This window comes from Arvicanthis niloticus, chromosome 21, assembly GCF_011762505.2.
Source record: "Arvicanthis niloticus isolate mArvNil1 chromosome 21, mArvNil1.pat.X, whole genome shotgun sequence".
NCBI classification, from domain to species: Eukaryota; Metazoa; Chordata; class Mammalia; order Rodentia; family Muridae; genus Arvicanthis; species Arvicanthis niloticus.
Genome location: NC_047678.1, coordinates 4,443,273 through 4,459,228, shown reverse-complemented (window position 1 = coordinate 4,459,228; position 15,956 = coordinate 4,443,273). Strand labels below are relative to the sequence as shown.

General features: G+C 34.8%; 1 protein-coding gene across 1 annotated transcript in view; it reads left to right on the top strand.

Moving 5' to 3' along the window:
* Phip (PHIP subunit of CUL4-Ring ligase complex) overlaps window positions 1-15,669 on the top strand; it is a 114,800-nt gene extending 99,131 nt beyond the window's left edge. The window contains 8 exon segments of the mRNA XM_034483628.2: window positions 707-776; window positions 1,076-1,126; window positions 2,174-2,323; window positions 4,951-5,103; window positions 5,393-5,556; window positions 6,017-6,276; window positions 6,812-7,009; window positions 10,249-15,669. Coding sequence (XP_034339519.1) covers window positions 707-776; window positions 1,076-1,126; window positions 2,174-2,323; window positions 4,951-5,103; window positions 5,393-5,556; window positions 6,017-6,276; window positions 6,812-7,009; window positions 10,249-10,886 — 1,684 coding nt within the window. The 3' untranslated portion in view covers window positions 10,887-15,669.
* The last annotated feature ends 287 nt before the right edge of the window (window positions 15,670-15,956 follow it).

The window sequence follows — 15,956 nt, the reverse complement described above, 5'->3', positions numbered from 1 at the left end:
TGTTTACCTGTGTTCTCCTCAAATTCTTTGAGAGTGTTATTTATGTCCTTCTTGAAGTCCTCTATCATCATCATCAGAAGTGATTTTAAATTTGAATCTTGCTTTCCTAGTGATATGGGAAACTCAAGACTTCCTTGTGTGGGAGAACTAGGTTCTAATGATGCCAAGTACCCTGGGTTACTGATGCTTATGTTCTTGCACTTGCCTTTTGACATCTGTATCTCCTTAGTGCTACCTGCCCTTTCCCTGACTGGAGCCTGTCTTTCCTATTTTCTTGGTTGTATCAGAATTTGTGGGGTGGGTGTAAGCGCTGGGGCCCAAAATCTGCTCAGTGCTCAAGCTCAGACAGGATACTGCCCAAGTTAGAGCACCTGGAATCCCCGCTTCCTCCGGGTTTTTAGAGATTGGGGACAGAGCTGCCACCCAAGATCTGCTCAGTGCTCAGGCCCAGACCTGAAGGACGGCAGTATATATTCTTTACCTTAAATCTACGAATAGACGATAGCCATGTTAAGTGAGCAGAAGTGAGAGTTGAGTTTTCTACACTGAAATCAGTCATAAAGGACATGGATTAAATATATATGAATAATATATTGTAGTCAACAAATACCAAAATGTGTTTGCCTTAAAGTTTTTATCTTAGGAACAGATTTTTAAAGAAAAATCACATAGCTCTAATGAAACATTAACATTTTCTTTTACTTAGGGATCAGACTTGTTATAACATAATTCCACTTTACAACTCAATGAAGAAGAAAGTTTTGTCTGACTCTGAGGTATGTAACATTTCACTGTGATTACTATGTTAATTAACACTACATATTATAGTATTCTAAATAAGATTTACATGTAATAGTTTTCAGATTAAAGTATTAGAACATTGCTTTTCCTATACTATATTGTTAAGTGTTGCTATCATATTTAGAATTTACTTGAGGTTGAAAACAAATTTTAATGGGGGAGACTTTACTAAACCAGTCAAGTGTATTCCTCATTTTTTAAGGAGTAAAAGGAAAAACTATTAAATGATAAGGTCTAGGATGTTTCATAAATTGGATGTTTTATTGCCTCAAAGGAGGAAGAGAAAGATGCTGATGTTCCAGGAACTTCTACCAGAAAAAGGAAGGTAACAGCATTTTGGTTTTGATATCTTTTTTTTTTAAGAAGTATTTTTGTTGTATTAAAGTATACTAAAAGCTTATTTATTCTTAGTAATATTAAAAGGAGCTTAAGTGTTCAAATAGTTTTTATGTATAAATGTTTTTCTGAGAAAGATTTTTATTTTATATGGGATGAACATCCCTAATCTGAAAATCTGACATTCAGAGTACTCAAAAACTTTTAAAGTTCTTCAAGAAGTTTCCCATTTTTGTTTTCAGGCCTTGATTTAATATTCCTTAACCAGTAAATTCTACACAAATATTGCAAAACAAAAAGACTTCCAACATAAACCACTTCTGCCAAGCGTTTCGGGTCAGGTGTTCTCAGTTGATGCCTTGTTATGTGTGATTGTACTCAAAGCATAAACTGTGGCTGGTGTGATTCCTCTATGAGGACAGTGCTCACTCTGCAGGCAGGCATCAGGACCAGAGCTTAATCCCCAGCACCCACAGAGAAAGCAGCTCAGTTGTAGTCCCAGTGCTGTGGAGGTGAAGGCAGCAGCTTCCTTGAGGGTTACTAGCCAGTGAGCCCAGTGGCACTGTGAGATACCCTGAACAAAGATGTTTTCACTGGTTAAGAGGACATATACTTTGGTACCCAACTCCAAGTTGGACAGTTAACAACCACTCTAGCTTCAAGGCATGTTCTGATGCTTCTAACTTTTGCAGACACCTGCACTTATATGAATATACCCACTCATATGCATGTAATTGAAAATAAAATCAATCTGTGGGCATGTTGACACACACCTTTAATCTTAGCAGTAGAGAGGCAGATTTCTATGAGTCTTAAGACAGACTCGCCTAAGTAGTAACTTCTAGGCCTGCAAGAGCTACATGGAGAGAAAGAAATGTAAAATAATACTTTAAAATGAAAACATGGCTCCTGGGAGAAAGTTACCAGATGAGTCACATAGGCCTTACATGCAGGCATGAGCATACACGGCCCGCCCCACGAATGAATGAATGGATAAATAAGAGTTGAGCTGCTACTTATGTGCTTTTTATTTCAGGATCATCAACCTAGAAGAAGGTTACGCAACAGAGCTCAGTCTTATGATATTCAAGCATGGAAGAAACAGTGTCAAGAATTATTGAATCTCATATTTCAATGTGAAGATTCAGAACCTTTTCGACAGCCAGTGGATCTTCTTGAATATCCAGTAAGTATTTCTAAGACTACTTTTACACAACTGTTTTTATCGCTATGCTTTGTTTCCTCCTTAGTTCATTCATGTTTTCATTACTTGTTATTCAGTTACAGAGAACTCTTACTGTTAGAAACTGGTAAAATTGAAAGACGCCTAAAATATGCCTGTAAGGAACTGGCTTATGCTTCTAGCTATTCTCTTACCTGTTTTAACTTAGAGTAAGCCTCTTAGCTTTCTCGTATGATAGAGGTTTTACTAACTATGCTAGTTTGCTTTCTATTGCTGTAATAAACACCATGAACGAAAAGCAATGTGGGGAGGGAAAGGGTTTCTTTACAGATTAGAATCCATCATATAGGGAAACTGAGGCAAAAACAATGGAGGGATGCTACCTACTTACTGCTTGCTTGGCTACTTACTGTACACAACTCAGGACCTGCACAGGGGCACCAGAGAGGGCTGTGCCATTCCAAATCATTCATCAATCAAGAAAATGTCATCAATCAAGAAAATGTCCAACTATGCCAATTTGGTGGAAGCAATTTCTTATTGACTTGCCTCTTCCCAGATAACTGTCTTGCGTCTAGTTGACCAAAATCAAGCAAAAACTTTACCAGTACAGACTCTACTTCTCCATATTCTGAGAGCTTACAGCTATTATATAGAAAACATAAATGATACCTATTTTTCTCATGGAGTTACGGTGATAAAATGAAAATACATGATAAATAGTTTTATAATGATAAAAGAATTACTACATTGGAATATCTGTTAAAATTAATATATGTATTTTATGACTGTATATATTTATGTAATTCTAGTGTATGTACTTTAAGAGATACCTAGTTAAAAATGTTGAGATTATATAATCAGCTATTTATAGTTGCATACAGTCTCAATCCAGATTGAAAAGATTTTTTAAAAAATTCTTCTAGTTAGGAATTGAAGTTTGTAAAGTTTATATGGCATCACAACCTAAATACAGTCTCATCTGTCTTCATTGTCTGACTTTTGTATAGGCATTGCAATTTGAAGTGATGAATACAAACTTGTTGATAGATATCATAACTTTTTTTAGTTTTGAAAACCAGAAACAGACTCATTAAATGTGCAAGACAAACGTTTAATTTTAACAGCGGAGTCAATTGGGTCAATATGACACTCACCTTGCCTGAATTCTAGAATTGAGTTTGTTTAGTACATAAAGTTTCAGAAGTGAGGCCTCCCTTTATTTCCTACAAATTCTCTGTAGTTTTAAAACAGTGCTTTACTATTTACTTTTTGGTACTAGTTGCTTGTTGTTTGAGCCTTAATGTTTTAATTCTAGAGATATAAATATTAGCCCTGTATGCAAATAAATGAAGCCTTGAGGCATAGTTAGGAAAGTATTTAGAACTGAGAACTCACTCTTAACCAACTGAGAGATATTTGCATTCTAATTAAAAATCTAAAATAATTCTTTCCACAATAAATGTCATTCTTAGCTCTAGTGTAAGATAGGCATCTCATTTAAGCATATAGACTTAGAATCTAAGTTTATATTATTGTGTTGTAGAAAGTGAAATTATAAAGCCTCTTCATTTAGCACATTAAAAGATTAGAAAAATTAAAGACTAAAACCAGTAAACTGGAAAATAAAGTAAAAATTAATATTTATTGAAGTTATTAAGTGATTCTAACCATAATGGAATTAGAGTAGAAATTATTAACACAAAAGTCTCCAAGGTAGATATCAAACTGGTCTGCCTCACAAATGTTGGATTATTAGCATATAATACTTCCAAATCAGGCAGTGCAGTACACTTGTACATAGTCAGTAGATCAAATAAGTCTATGGTAATTTAAAAAATGACCTCAATGACAGTGAATACAAAATGAGTATCAGCATTTGTGAGTTGTACTTAACAGTAGGGTAGGAAAGTTTAAAGCTAGTGTACGCTGCATTTGTCAGAGCTTGAAATCACTAGTGTCTCTTCACTTGTCAGTAGAGAAGGAAGAGTCAAAGCAAAGGGAAACAAGTAAAATAATGGAAAAGTAACATCAGTGCCACTGAAGAAGTGCAGTGCAGTCTGTGCTTCCATTGTGAGCACTGGTCACCCTGGAGTGATCGGTAGCTCTTCTCTCACCTCCGTTTTGTTGTCTTACTTCTTATACAGTTGACTTCCAGAGCACAGGCTTTTTGACATCTATTTATATTTATTATTGTTGTTTATTACAAAACACCTAATTTGTTAGATTCTGAGATGTGAAATTACTGTGACTTCAGGTTTATATAGATGGGATGTCTTTGAGGAGTTTTACGTATACTTTGGTCTTGTTTTTAGTATTTTGTCTACATGTGTATATGTGCACCACATGTTTGCCTGATGCTTATATAATTCATAACACAGATCTTCTACAAGAGCAGTGCTCTTATCTCCTGAGCTATCTCTTCAGCCCCATTTTGATTGTGTTTCTTTACTTTAGTGTTTCAATGAGTCAACATTCATTAGATTTATAATTATAGGTAGGCTGAAGTTTTTACTGTTGTTTTGATGATTCATAGTTCTGTAACTTGTCATAAAAATCCTGTCAATCACTGTGCTGTAAAATGATACTTTGGTAGTAATAATAATACTGTCTGTTTCCTTCTCTCCTAGGACTACAGAGACATCATTGACACTCCAATGGACTTTGCCACTGTTAGAGAAACTTTAGAGGCTGGGAATTATGAGTCACCGATGGAGTTATGTAAAGACGTCAGGCTCATTTTTAGTAATTCTAAAGCATATACACCAAGCAAAAGATCAAGGGTATATCATCAAATTGTTTTATTTTGTTAAAAGTATGTCAAGTCTCTAAATATTTTTGCATAAAACTTTGAGCAAAATTAACGAGCTATTATGTTATTGGTATTGATGGTGACCTGTTGCTTTCTATTGTAAAAATGCTGTAGTTTGTTTTCCATCAGAAGAATACATACAAAGAAAAAAATTCTAGAAAATTTTACTAGAAAAATATTTAAATTACAGTATTTACTAAGTAGGCGTTTTCTTTGGAAGACTATTTAACTTATTTTGTGAATATTTCTTCTCTCCATAGATTTACAGCATGAGTTTACGCCTGTCTGCCTTCTTTGAAGAACATATTAGTTCAGTTTTGTCAGATTATAAATCTGCTCTTCGTTTTCATAAAAGAAACACCATAACCAAGAAAAGGAAGAAGCGAGAGAGAAGCAGCTCCCTTTCCAGCAGCGCTGCGTCAAGGTGCTTAGTCCCTTCTCAGTGACTGACCAGTCTCTAACTTTGTCATCTCAATGGGAGAACTTGGTGGTTTTTAATGCTTCCTTTGCTATTCCCTATATTGCAGAATGGTATGTTTGACATGCACGTTCCTATGATGTGCAGGATTTTTAATCTTTTAAACTAAAGCTTTACTAGTGTAAGTGCTTACATTCAAACTGCTAAATCTATTCGGTAAAACAGCATTTTTAGGATAGTGATGGCATCATGCTTTCTGTCATATAACTGCAGCATTTATGATGATCCTTCACTAAATATTCACTTTTCAAAGGCTCACAACCATATGAAATTCACTACAAATCTCATATTTTAACATACTTCATGATAGTACAAATGATGAATTCAGCAATATTACAAAGCTTTTAACATATATGTGGAGAATTGTTATGAATGATTTAACAATGTGATCTAATCTTATTTTCAGCCCTGAAAGGAAAAAAAGGATCTTAAAACCCCAGCTAAAGTCAGAAGTATCTACCTCTCCATTCTCCATACCTTCACGATCAGTACTGCCAAGGCATAATGCTGCTCAAATGAATGGTAAACCAGAATCCAGTTCTGTGGTTCGAACTAGGAGCAACCGCGTAGCTGTAGATCCGGTTGTCACTGAGCAGCCCTCTACATCATCAGCCACAAAAGCTTTTGTTTCAAAAGCTAATACATCTGCCATGCCAGGAAAAGCAAGTAAGACACAATTTATACATCAAGGTGTAGTTTTCTTTTTTAAAACAGCTTTTGAATTTCTGTTTGTTTTGATAATTATCTGTAGCTACTGGTTTTGTTTTCCTTATTGACTTTTGTCCTTTGAAAAAATTTAGTTAGAAAGTGAGAACAAGAAAGTTAAGGCTTAGGAATATTTTTATAGAGGATGAGAATAAGAAACTGATATAGACTGTTCAATTTTAAACCTAACACTAACAATGTAACCAGACTTGCCTTCATAATCCTGAACTGAAAAGAAAGCTTCTAGTTTGGCTGAGCTGGTTAATGTTTTTTTATAGCCTTCTCTTACTAAAAGGTAGATTCCTGGGCTTGTCAAGTATGAATGAGGCCCCAGGTTATAGTCCAGCACTATAGAGAAGAGAGATTTTGCGAGGAAGCTTTAAGTATCACTCGGGTTTTATTCTCTCGGTTAACTGAAGCAATTCAGGTTAGTAGCAATCCCAGACCTGTTGCCTAACAAGTCTCAGTTTCTAATCTTTCTATATTTGTGTTTTAGTACTAGAGAATTCTGTGAAACATTCCAAAACCGTGAGTACACTTTCAAGCCCTGATCAGATCACATTTGCCCATGGTACGAAGAATAATTCTACAAAAGAAAACATGGAAAAGGAAAAGCCTGTCAAACGTAAAATGAAGTCTTCTGTATTTTCAAAAGCATCTCCACTTCCAAAGTCATCAGCAGTCATAGATCAGGGTAAGCTGATGTCTTCCTGATATCGGGGGCTGTGGGGCCGTGGGGCTGTGGGGCTGTGGGGCTATGGGGCTGTGGGGCTGTGGGGCTGTGGGGCTGTGGGCTGTGGGGCTGTGGGGCTGTGGGCTCCACTGTTTCCTGGAAAGACTGACACGGGAACATCACAGGTCTGAGGCAAAGCCAGTTTAATGAATGCCCTGCCTCAAAAAAGGTGAAAGTAAAAATGTTACTTACAATATTTTCAGATATAGTGAGTCCTTTTTATAGTTAATGCTTTTTTTATAGGAGTTGGCCTTTTTCCTTTTGGGAGTGTCAATAAAAAGTATGTAATCCAATATATGGATCCGCTGGCCAGAAGACATTGCTGAGAACTAGAGGCCAATATCTGAATGTTCATGGGGACAAGTCAGTTACTACCCCTGTATGTTAGTGTCTCCTTGTACAGTTGGGATAAAGCTCTCAGTTCTTGGGAACTAAAGCTCAGCTGATAGAGGTGATTGCATGTGGACCTTTCAACCTTAGCTGCATCCCATGAGCTGATAGGAGAGAACTGACAATTCTGCAGAATTGTTCTCTGACCTCCACATGAGGGCCAAGGCACTTGTACATATGTGAGCATGCTGTATGTGCTCTGATATAATGGGCATCTCTGAGACTTACTGCTTGAATAAGTTCACCCTTTTTAGTTCTTTCTGAACTCTATCTGGCTGGTCAACTCAGCTATCTAGCTAGCCTAAACTATTCCCCATGCTGACTGATTCAGTTTGGCTTTTCTTGGCTTCTCCTGAATTGCTCTGCTTGGCCTCAAACTAACTCTAGCAATGTGTTCTAATCCTCTTGCTACTTATTCTCTGGCTTCAGCTGCCTCTGCTGACCTGCACTGAACTGTATAAACTACTAAACTAACTCAGCTCCGTTTCAGTGCACTCACTGAACTTCACTCCACACCACTTAACTGAACTAAGTAGAACTAACTGAACTGACTCTCTGTCCCTACACTGTTCTTAGCTTTTCTCCCTAGAGTTGGGTATATCTGATCAATTCTGACAAGTCTTTTTCTGGTCCATCACTGTCTTCTCCTCAGTTAGATATCATTGTTTGGGATTAAAGGTATGTACTAAAGGATTCCAGCCAGAGGAATTCAAGGGTGTGTTCTAAGGGCATGTCTCCATTCCAGTTCAATCATACGGACTAGATTTGATCAGAACAGCCATGTTGCTAGATTAAAATTCATCTACAATTTTACAATATGACCATTTAGCAAAACAGAACACCAACAGCCTGTTCACTCTCCTAGGATATAGAGTCTACCCAAGTCATGGGGTTTTTGACTAGGTTTACTGTAGCAAGCATGATATTCCTCCTTTGAAACAGGCCTTAAGGTAGAAATGGTTGGTTACCCATAAACAACATGCCACTATTGGACGAGGGGACACATGTTGCCTGACAGGTTGGTATTGTGCATATAGACTCCAGCTCTGGATAAGACAGTTGTTTTCCTCTCCTGAAGGCTACATTGCACCTTCTAGCATTGTATAGGAATAAACAGCAGGTAGAGAGTTTGGGGATCAATTGACATTTCTATACCCAAAGTGAGGAATGGCTTCGTCAGTAGGGTCTTGTCATCTAGTTATGGTAGGCAGTCAAAATCATTGGGAAACAGCTTGTGTTGTTTGAGGTGCTTCCTGGGCACCCCTTACCAATAACTCAAAAAGATGAATTCTGAGCCCAACATTGAGTTGTTTTTGTTTTGTTTTGTTTTTTTCCCACATCTTCTGGGTGGTAAGTACTGTTCCCTGAGTATACTTGCCTGGAGCGCCTTTATTTACTCCTTTGCACTATTTTACTAGAACCTATTTTGTAGCCCAGGCTGATAGTCTTATCTATTTTTTCTTTAAATGGGAAGTTGAGGCTATTGATATTCAGAGTTATTCACAATTTTGTCTGTATTCTTACCATTTCGTTGTTTTGTTTTTGGTGTTTTCTTGGAGTTTTTGATTAATTGTCCTAGCGTTTATCTTCTGTGGCTCCTTGAGTGTGTTCATCTTTCTCTTCATTTTTACATACTGTTCCATTATCCGTAGTGCTGCCTTAGAGTTCTTAAATTCCTTTTATGTCTTTATCTTCGAAAGTTTTGTTTTCTCTTTCCATTATTAGATTTATTACCCATTATTACCCAAATTAACAGTCTTGGGCTTTTAAGACTTTAAATGTCATTCGGGGTCCTCTAGCTTTAAACATATCAGTTGAATAATTATTACTTATAGTTTGCAGATAAGAGGTAAGCAGTGTCAAAGCCATGGCAGTTTTTAATGAGAGTCACTGATGTGAATTACTGCACCAGATGATACTCATAATTATATTGGGTAGGGGATTAGGAAGGAAGATTCTTTGTATGTCCAGAAAACATGGAGATTTCTCTTAGGCTGCAGACTCTCTTCTTTTATATAGAAGTTACTGTCACATTCATAGATGAAAGAAAAGCTAGAATTTGTCCATTTTTTACTTTCTGAATCTTCTCATCAAATGACTGTGAAAGCAAGAGATAAAAATTAATGTGCTTATTGAGATGACCAGATTTAAAAGTCTCATAAACTTAGTATGATAAGAATATTTTTCCATGACTTAACTCCTTAAAAGTAGTGATACCAAAACACCATGTATTTAGTGATTTTAAACAGTAAAGTACTTTGATGTAATAAACTGCAAATGGATACAATCATTTCATTTGATCTGAACAAAGCTACTAACACTAGAATATGTAATAAGGGTGGTAGATAATGGAATTTCTACTTTTTACTGTCCGTGACAACATTAACTTAGGTCTTCTATTTGTACTTACATCACTTTCTGTCTTCGTCGAGAATCCTTTTCCAGGGGCCAATAAGATAGGTAAGCAGGTAACTGTGCTTGCAATTCTGGCAACCTCATTTCTGTCCGGAAAAACCCATGTTAGACTAGGAGAGAACTCCATCGTTACCATCCAAGTGGACACATAAATAAATAAATAAATAAATAAATAAATAAATAAATAAATAATTTTGAATAGAAAGAATGTCTAGGTAACCACAGAAATTATCAATTTTTTCTCACTTTAGTAGTTTATTATTGTTATTACTATTAATTACTATTATTGTTATATCATTACATAGAAGTATGCTAGTTTCCTTACCAACTAGTTGGAGGACTAAACAACAACAACAAACCCATTATATATTAAGTGTACTGTTTTTCTCTTTCAGGAGATTGTAAGAACAATGTTCTTATACCAGGAACCATTCAAGTAAATGGCCATGGAGGGCAACCATCAAAACTTGTGAAGAGAGGACCTGGGAGGAAGCCTAAGGTAGAAGTTAACACCAGCAGTGGTGAAGTTACACACAAGAAAAGAGGTAGAAAGCCCAAGAAACTGCAGTGTGCAAAGCAAGAAAACTCTGAACAAAATAACATGCATCCCATCAGGGGTGATGTGGCTCCGTCTTCAACGTGCAACTTTCTTTCTGAAACTAATGTTGTTAAGGAGGATTTGTTACAGAAGAAGAGTCGTGGAGGCAGAAAACCCAAAAGGAAGGTGAAAACTCAAAACCTAGATTCAGAACTCATAGTTCCTACAAATGTTAAAGTGTTAAGGAGAAGTAACCGGAAAAAAACAGATGATCCTGTAGATGAGGAAGAAGAGTTTGAAGAACTCAAAGGCTCTGAACCTCACATGAGAACTAGAAACCAAGGTCGAAGGACAGCTTTCTATAATGAGGATGACTCAGAAGAAGAACAGAGACAGCTGTTGTTCGAGGACACCTCTTTGACGTTTGGAACTTCCAGTAGAGGACGAGTCCGAAAGTTGACTGAAAAAGCAAAGGCTAATTTAATTGGTTGGTAACTTGAAGCAAAATAATTGTATTTTAAAAATCTATAAAGCAGGTACAGTTAAGGAGTAAGTAGAATTAAGGTTTCTGCTTCCTTGCTGCTATGATGGATTAGGGAATGTTACAATTTGACTTGGGAAGAAGGAGAAAAGAAACATTTAGAAGATAATTTACATCTTTGAATGAAACAAATCTATATACATATATATTTCAAATGTTTGCTATTTATTGCCCTTAGGTAGGTTATTCATTTCCACATTCATTTCATTCACTGTTTGAAATTGAGCACCTGTTAAACATTCTGGTTTATTTATGGGAGAGACAGCTCTGCTACACTATTAAGAAACATAGTATTCCTAGAGATAAAGAACATTTCCTGTTAAATTGAGTTATTTTTGACCAAGTGAGGTACATTTTTACTGATAGCAGAAGTCATGCCCTAGGAAGAGAGATGTTACAAAGAGTAGCAGTACATTAAGAATGGCTTCCTCTAAAGATAACTTTCCAGTTCCCACCATTTGTTACCCTGAAAAGTGTTGTGAGTTAAAGGTGTTCATCTACAGAACATCTAGAGGAAGCTTTTGTTTTACTCCATTTCTGCCAAACTTAGGAGAAAATGTATTAATGCAAAGGAAACATATCCACATTGGAAAACATTTGACTGTCTAATTTTTCAGACCTTGATTCTTATATCAGTCACTCTATCTCTGTTTATTGTGCCAAAGACTGAGAATCAGTGCAGTGGAAAGCCTGTTGTTGACTGTCAGGACAGCATACACTTTTCAATACTGGGAAAGCTATATATTCTAAAGAGCAAGTTATTACAAGATTATGCTGAGTTGTATCTTTTTTTTGGTACTAATAGTAGGAAAATAATGCACTGGTGGGTCCTTTGACAGAGATATCTTAGAGAAAATGTTTAAGTGGTTAAAGGATTCAAGGACAATACAGGAAAAAATGTATGGAATTTGATGTTTACTTGATCTGGATTAATGTCGTTTTTAAACTTCAGACATATCCAATAGGCTAAAATGACTTACAAAGAACCATGTCTGTGTGCGTGTGTATATTGATAAATGGGTGTGATTGAATATATATATATACAAACGCATTCTTAAGTACTATTATTACCCAGGTATAAATTCTTTTTTCAGGATTTTTTAGATAGTAGTAGAATAAAAATAATTTTAAAATGTCATACTTTATAGTTTAATTTTAAGGAAAAGATTGGTTATTTTCAATTATTAAAAGTTAAAAATAGGCCAAATCACTTTTTATGCAATCATGTTTTATACAGTGGTCTCATTGCACATTGTGTTTTTTCTGCACTTTTTACGGTATACTTATCAAGCTGGTATCTCAATATACACTCTAAAGAGAAACTCTCATTTAATGATTGTGCCTTGTATTCTATTATTTTTTTGCATCATTAGTAAAATTAAGTTGTCTATTGTAAATGATAACTATATGACTTAGGAGAATGTATTACTATATGTACTGCTATGGAAAAAGGAAAGCAGTTATTTATTTGTTTATGGTACATTAGTTATTTTATATCTTAAAAACCAACATAAATGCCATTTCTATTGTTTAAAATTACCTTTTTTTTTTTTAAGTTTTAAGAATGTAGTATTTTCTGAGGACTGATATGGTACAAAAATGTAACCAAATCTTTCAGATACTACATTTTTAAAAAGGAAGGATGGGGAAAATATATATCAGCATGACCCTGATGTAGAGAATAAAGTCTTTAATTGAACCTTGGCAAAATATGTAATTAGATTATAATTGTTTCCTTGTTTCCAATAAGGATAAATGTTAACTGTCATTTAACTGTATTGAAGAAGAATGAAAAGTGATGCATTTGGGCTTTTTAGATCATTTGTAATGAAATTTGTACAGAAACCCTCCAGTGAAACTAAGTGAACCATTTTCCAGACCTTGACTGGATTGCTGTGATTTTACAGTTAAAAAATAATTTCAAATTTTTTAGGTTTTTTGTACATTTATTTTTTTCTAACAAATATATTGAACTATATAATTAAAATTAAGTAGTTAACTCTTCATAATACAGAAATGGATGATGTGTTATATAGAAAAATGAGTCAATTTCACCATTACTGAAAAATGATAGTATGTACATTGGAAATTTAAGTCATTAAAGTAATTAGTTGCTTTTGAAGGGAATCTATTTGAGAAATGTAATTTCCTGATGTTATCTGCATTGTATTGAATATTAGACTAAAATCCATTTTTATAAATAAATGTAGTTATAAGGTATGTTCAGTATAAGGAAGTGCGCACAGTCTTAGTGTGGAGGACCTCTAGAATGGTGCACAGAGAGTTCCAGCCTCTGAGCAGTGGTTTCCATCATTCTTATAACAAAGAAATATAGCATTTCTGTTTTAAAGACACTGTATTCACAGTATTTGGACATTTTTAGACACTGGTTTCTTAGTAAAGCAAAATGACTTGGATTGCATTATTTGTAATTGAAAACTTAAGATACATTAACACCAGACATAGATTTTGTATTTTTATAATTTAGCTTCTGTACATCGCAGAAGATAAATTATGAACTTTAAATCATCATGTTTTAGTTTGTTTTTACTGCTTGGAAAAGTCTCTTCTTTGAGACAGTAACATCCTATATGTACTGTTTATAGGCCAGAAGGAATTGTTAGCGCTCATCTTAGGTAACCAATAAGAAAAATCTCAAATGTACTGAAACTTTCAAAAAGGAAATTTATTATGTACATGGAACATAGATACCAGTATTCAGGCTGAGTTCAATGGTCCATGCCTGTAATCCCAGCATTTGGGAGGTAGAAACGGGAACATCAAGAGTTCAAAGTTACCTTTAGCTGCAAAACATGTTCAAGACTAGGGCTAAAGCAGCAGCAATACCAAAAAACCTCAGTTTATATTTCTAATATTCAACCATATTGTTATGCTATCCTGACTTCACAGTGCCCAAGTTTAATAGAAGTTTCAGTGTTGTCACAGGGGTAGTTTAAAGACTCAGTCAAATTGCAATCTATCAGCCTTTGGAAATAGAAATGTAGCCTCTTAAAGTCTCACACCTCACAGTCTTCTCAAGCAGTCTTTGTCTTCTGTGTATAAGTATAAACTGATAATTAAGGGCCTTATTTCCATTGTTGTTTTTCCTTTGTTTCACAACAATTGAAGGTTAGTGGGTTACTAACAGAATTGTCTAATTAGGTAGCTTATGGAACATTTGTCAGGTGGTTAGGCCATATCGGAGAAACAAGATTCACTGGATGCAGTTTCACTTGGAATTTAATTACATAAGACAGTGAATAGCAAACACCACATAATCATTAACAGAACTGTTTCTTAGCTGTATTGTAGTAGACTAATCAGAACCTTCAAACGTTTATTGAAATAAAGTTTAACTCTGCATGATGTTAGCAGCATTTACACAATTAGTTTCGGTTGACAGTGTTTTATTTTGACATTCCATTTTATATCATCATATCTATAAGTATCTCTGAAGTTAAAAGTACGTGGTTTTAAGCTTTCTATCTTAAAAAAAAAAAAAAAATCCAAACTGATTTTTAATAGTTTGTTCACCTGAAGTTTATTTTTGAGTAGGTTGAAAAGACCAAGATACTTGAGTTACTAATGGGCTGTTATCAGTGTTCATATGCAGGAGGTATAGTATTTTAAAAGTGAGTAGAGCGGAGATTACTTTTATTTAGAATGCATTACTCCCATATTATCCAGAAGATATTGCTAACAGTAGTAGCTTGATTAGGCAGTAAATTGTCTTATGTTAAAAATTGGGAAAAATACACCTTTTGTTTCTATCCAAAAAAATGATTTCTAGGTGACTTCAACTAAAATTAATGTATTTACTAAGGAACTATTTTGTTTTTAATTATACTTATTAAAGTGATCCAAATGAAAAGTCAGAAGACTGTAAGTACGACTCTGAGCGCTCTGGAGATGAACCCACACACAGTACAGTTGAGTAGATTATCTGAGCTATAAATATATTTTTTAGTTTCAATAGCTCTGTTTTGAAATACTTTTTTAATGCAGATAAAAATATCAGGAAATTAACCTTATATGGCACAAACCAAATACATAGTAGTATATGGATGAGTTTCTACATTTAAAGAACTAAGAAGATAGGTTCAGGATTGTATTATAGTACATGCACTTACAAGACAGATACACACACATGCTGATTACTTTCAAGGATGTGCGTGTTGATTTATCACAATAAATTGAAAAAGATACAATGTTACATTTTTAGACCATATTGAAGTGGCAAGAAGAAACAGGTCTTAAAAAGTTATTAAGAAAACTACTAAATCCCACCATGGGATATTTAGACGTCTAAACATAGCTCAATTTTTAAAAAGCAACTGACCTAAAGGGTTAATGTTGTAACTGACACATTTCAAATTAAAATTATGTTTATTTTGTACAGAAAGCAATGTTAAACACAAGCAGATATGTTGTATGTAATAAGTGACAGAGTTTTTAAAATTATTTAGCTTTATTGATGTTCCTGTTTTATTTCTTCTAGACCTGGATTATCATGTCATACACGGCAGTCTTGCACCACGGTAGCAGGCCCTTTCTTTTTGTACATACTGATTGGACCTTTCTTTACTGTTACGTGGATACTTTCTATGTTAGTTTTGATGCATAATTCTTGGAATCCTTTTATACAAACTAGAATGTATGTGTAAGAATTCCTGTCCCTGCAATGTAGTAACTATAAACTTATTTTTAAATAAATAGAAAACTTGTTTTTCTAAGCCATTTTGTAGAGCCTCCTGATTTCTTTGCTTTCCTGTTTATTTTGATTAGTTTTGAACAGTATAAAGCACTTGGAACATACTCATTAGGCAGCTTACCCAAGCAGTTGTGATACAGAAGCCATTATGTAAAGTCTAGTTTGTTAGAGGTTCCGTTTTTCTGTCTATTTGTGAAATGTTAAAATCATTATCAAAGATTTCAAGCACCTAATGTTATTCCAGAGTGACTAAAGGTTAAAAAATAAAGATGTCTTTGCCTTTCTATGTGTCTACTTAGAACAGATTTATTGG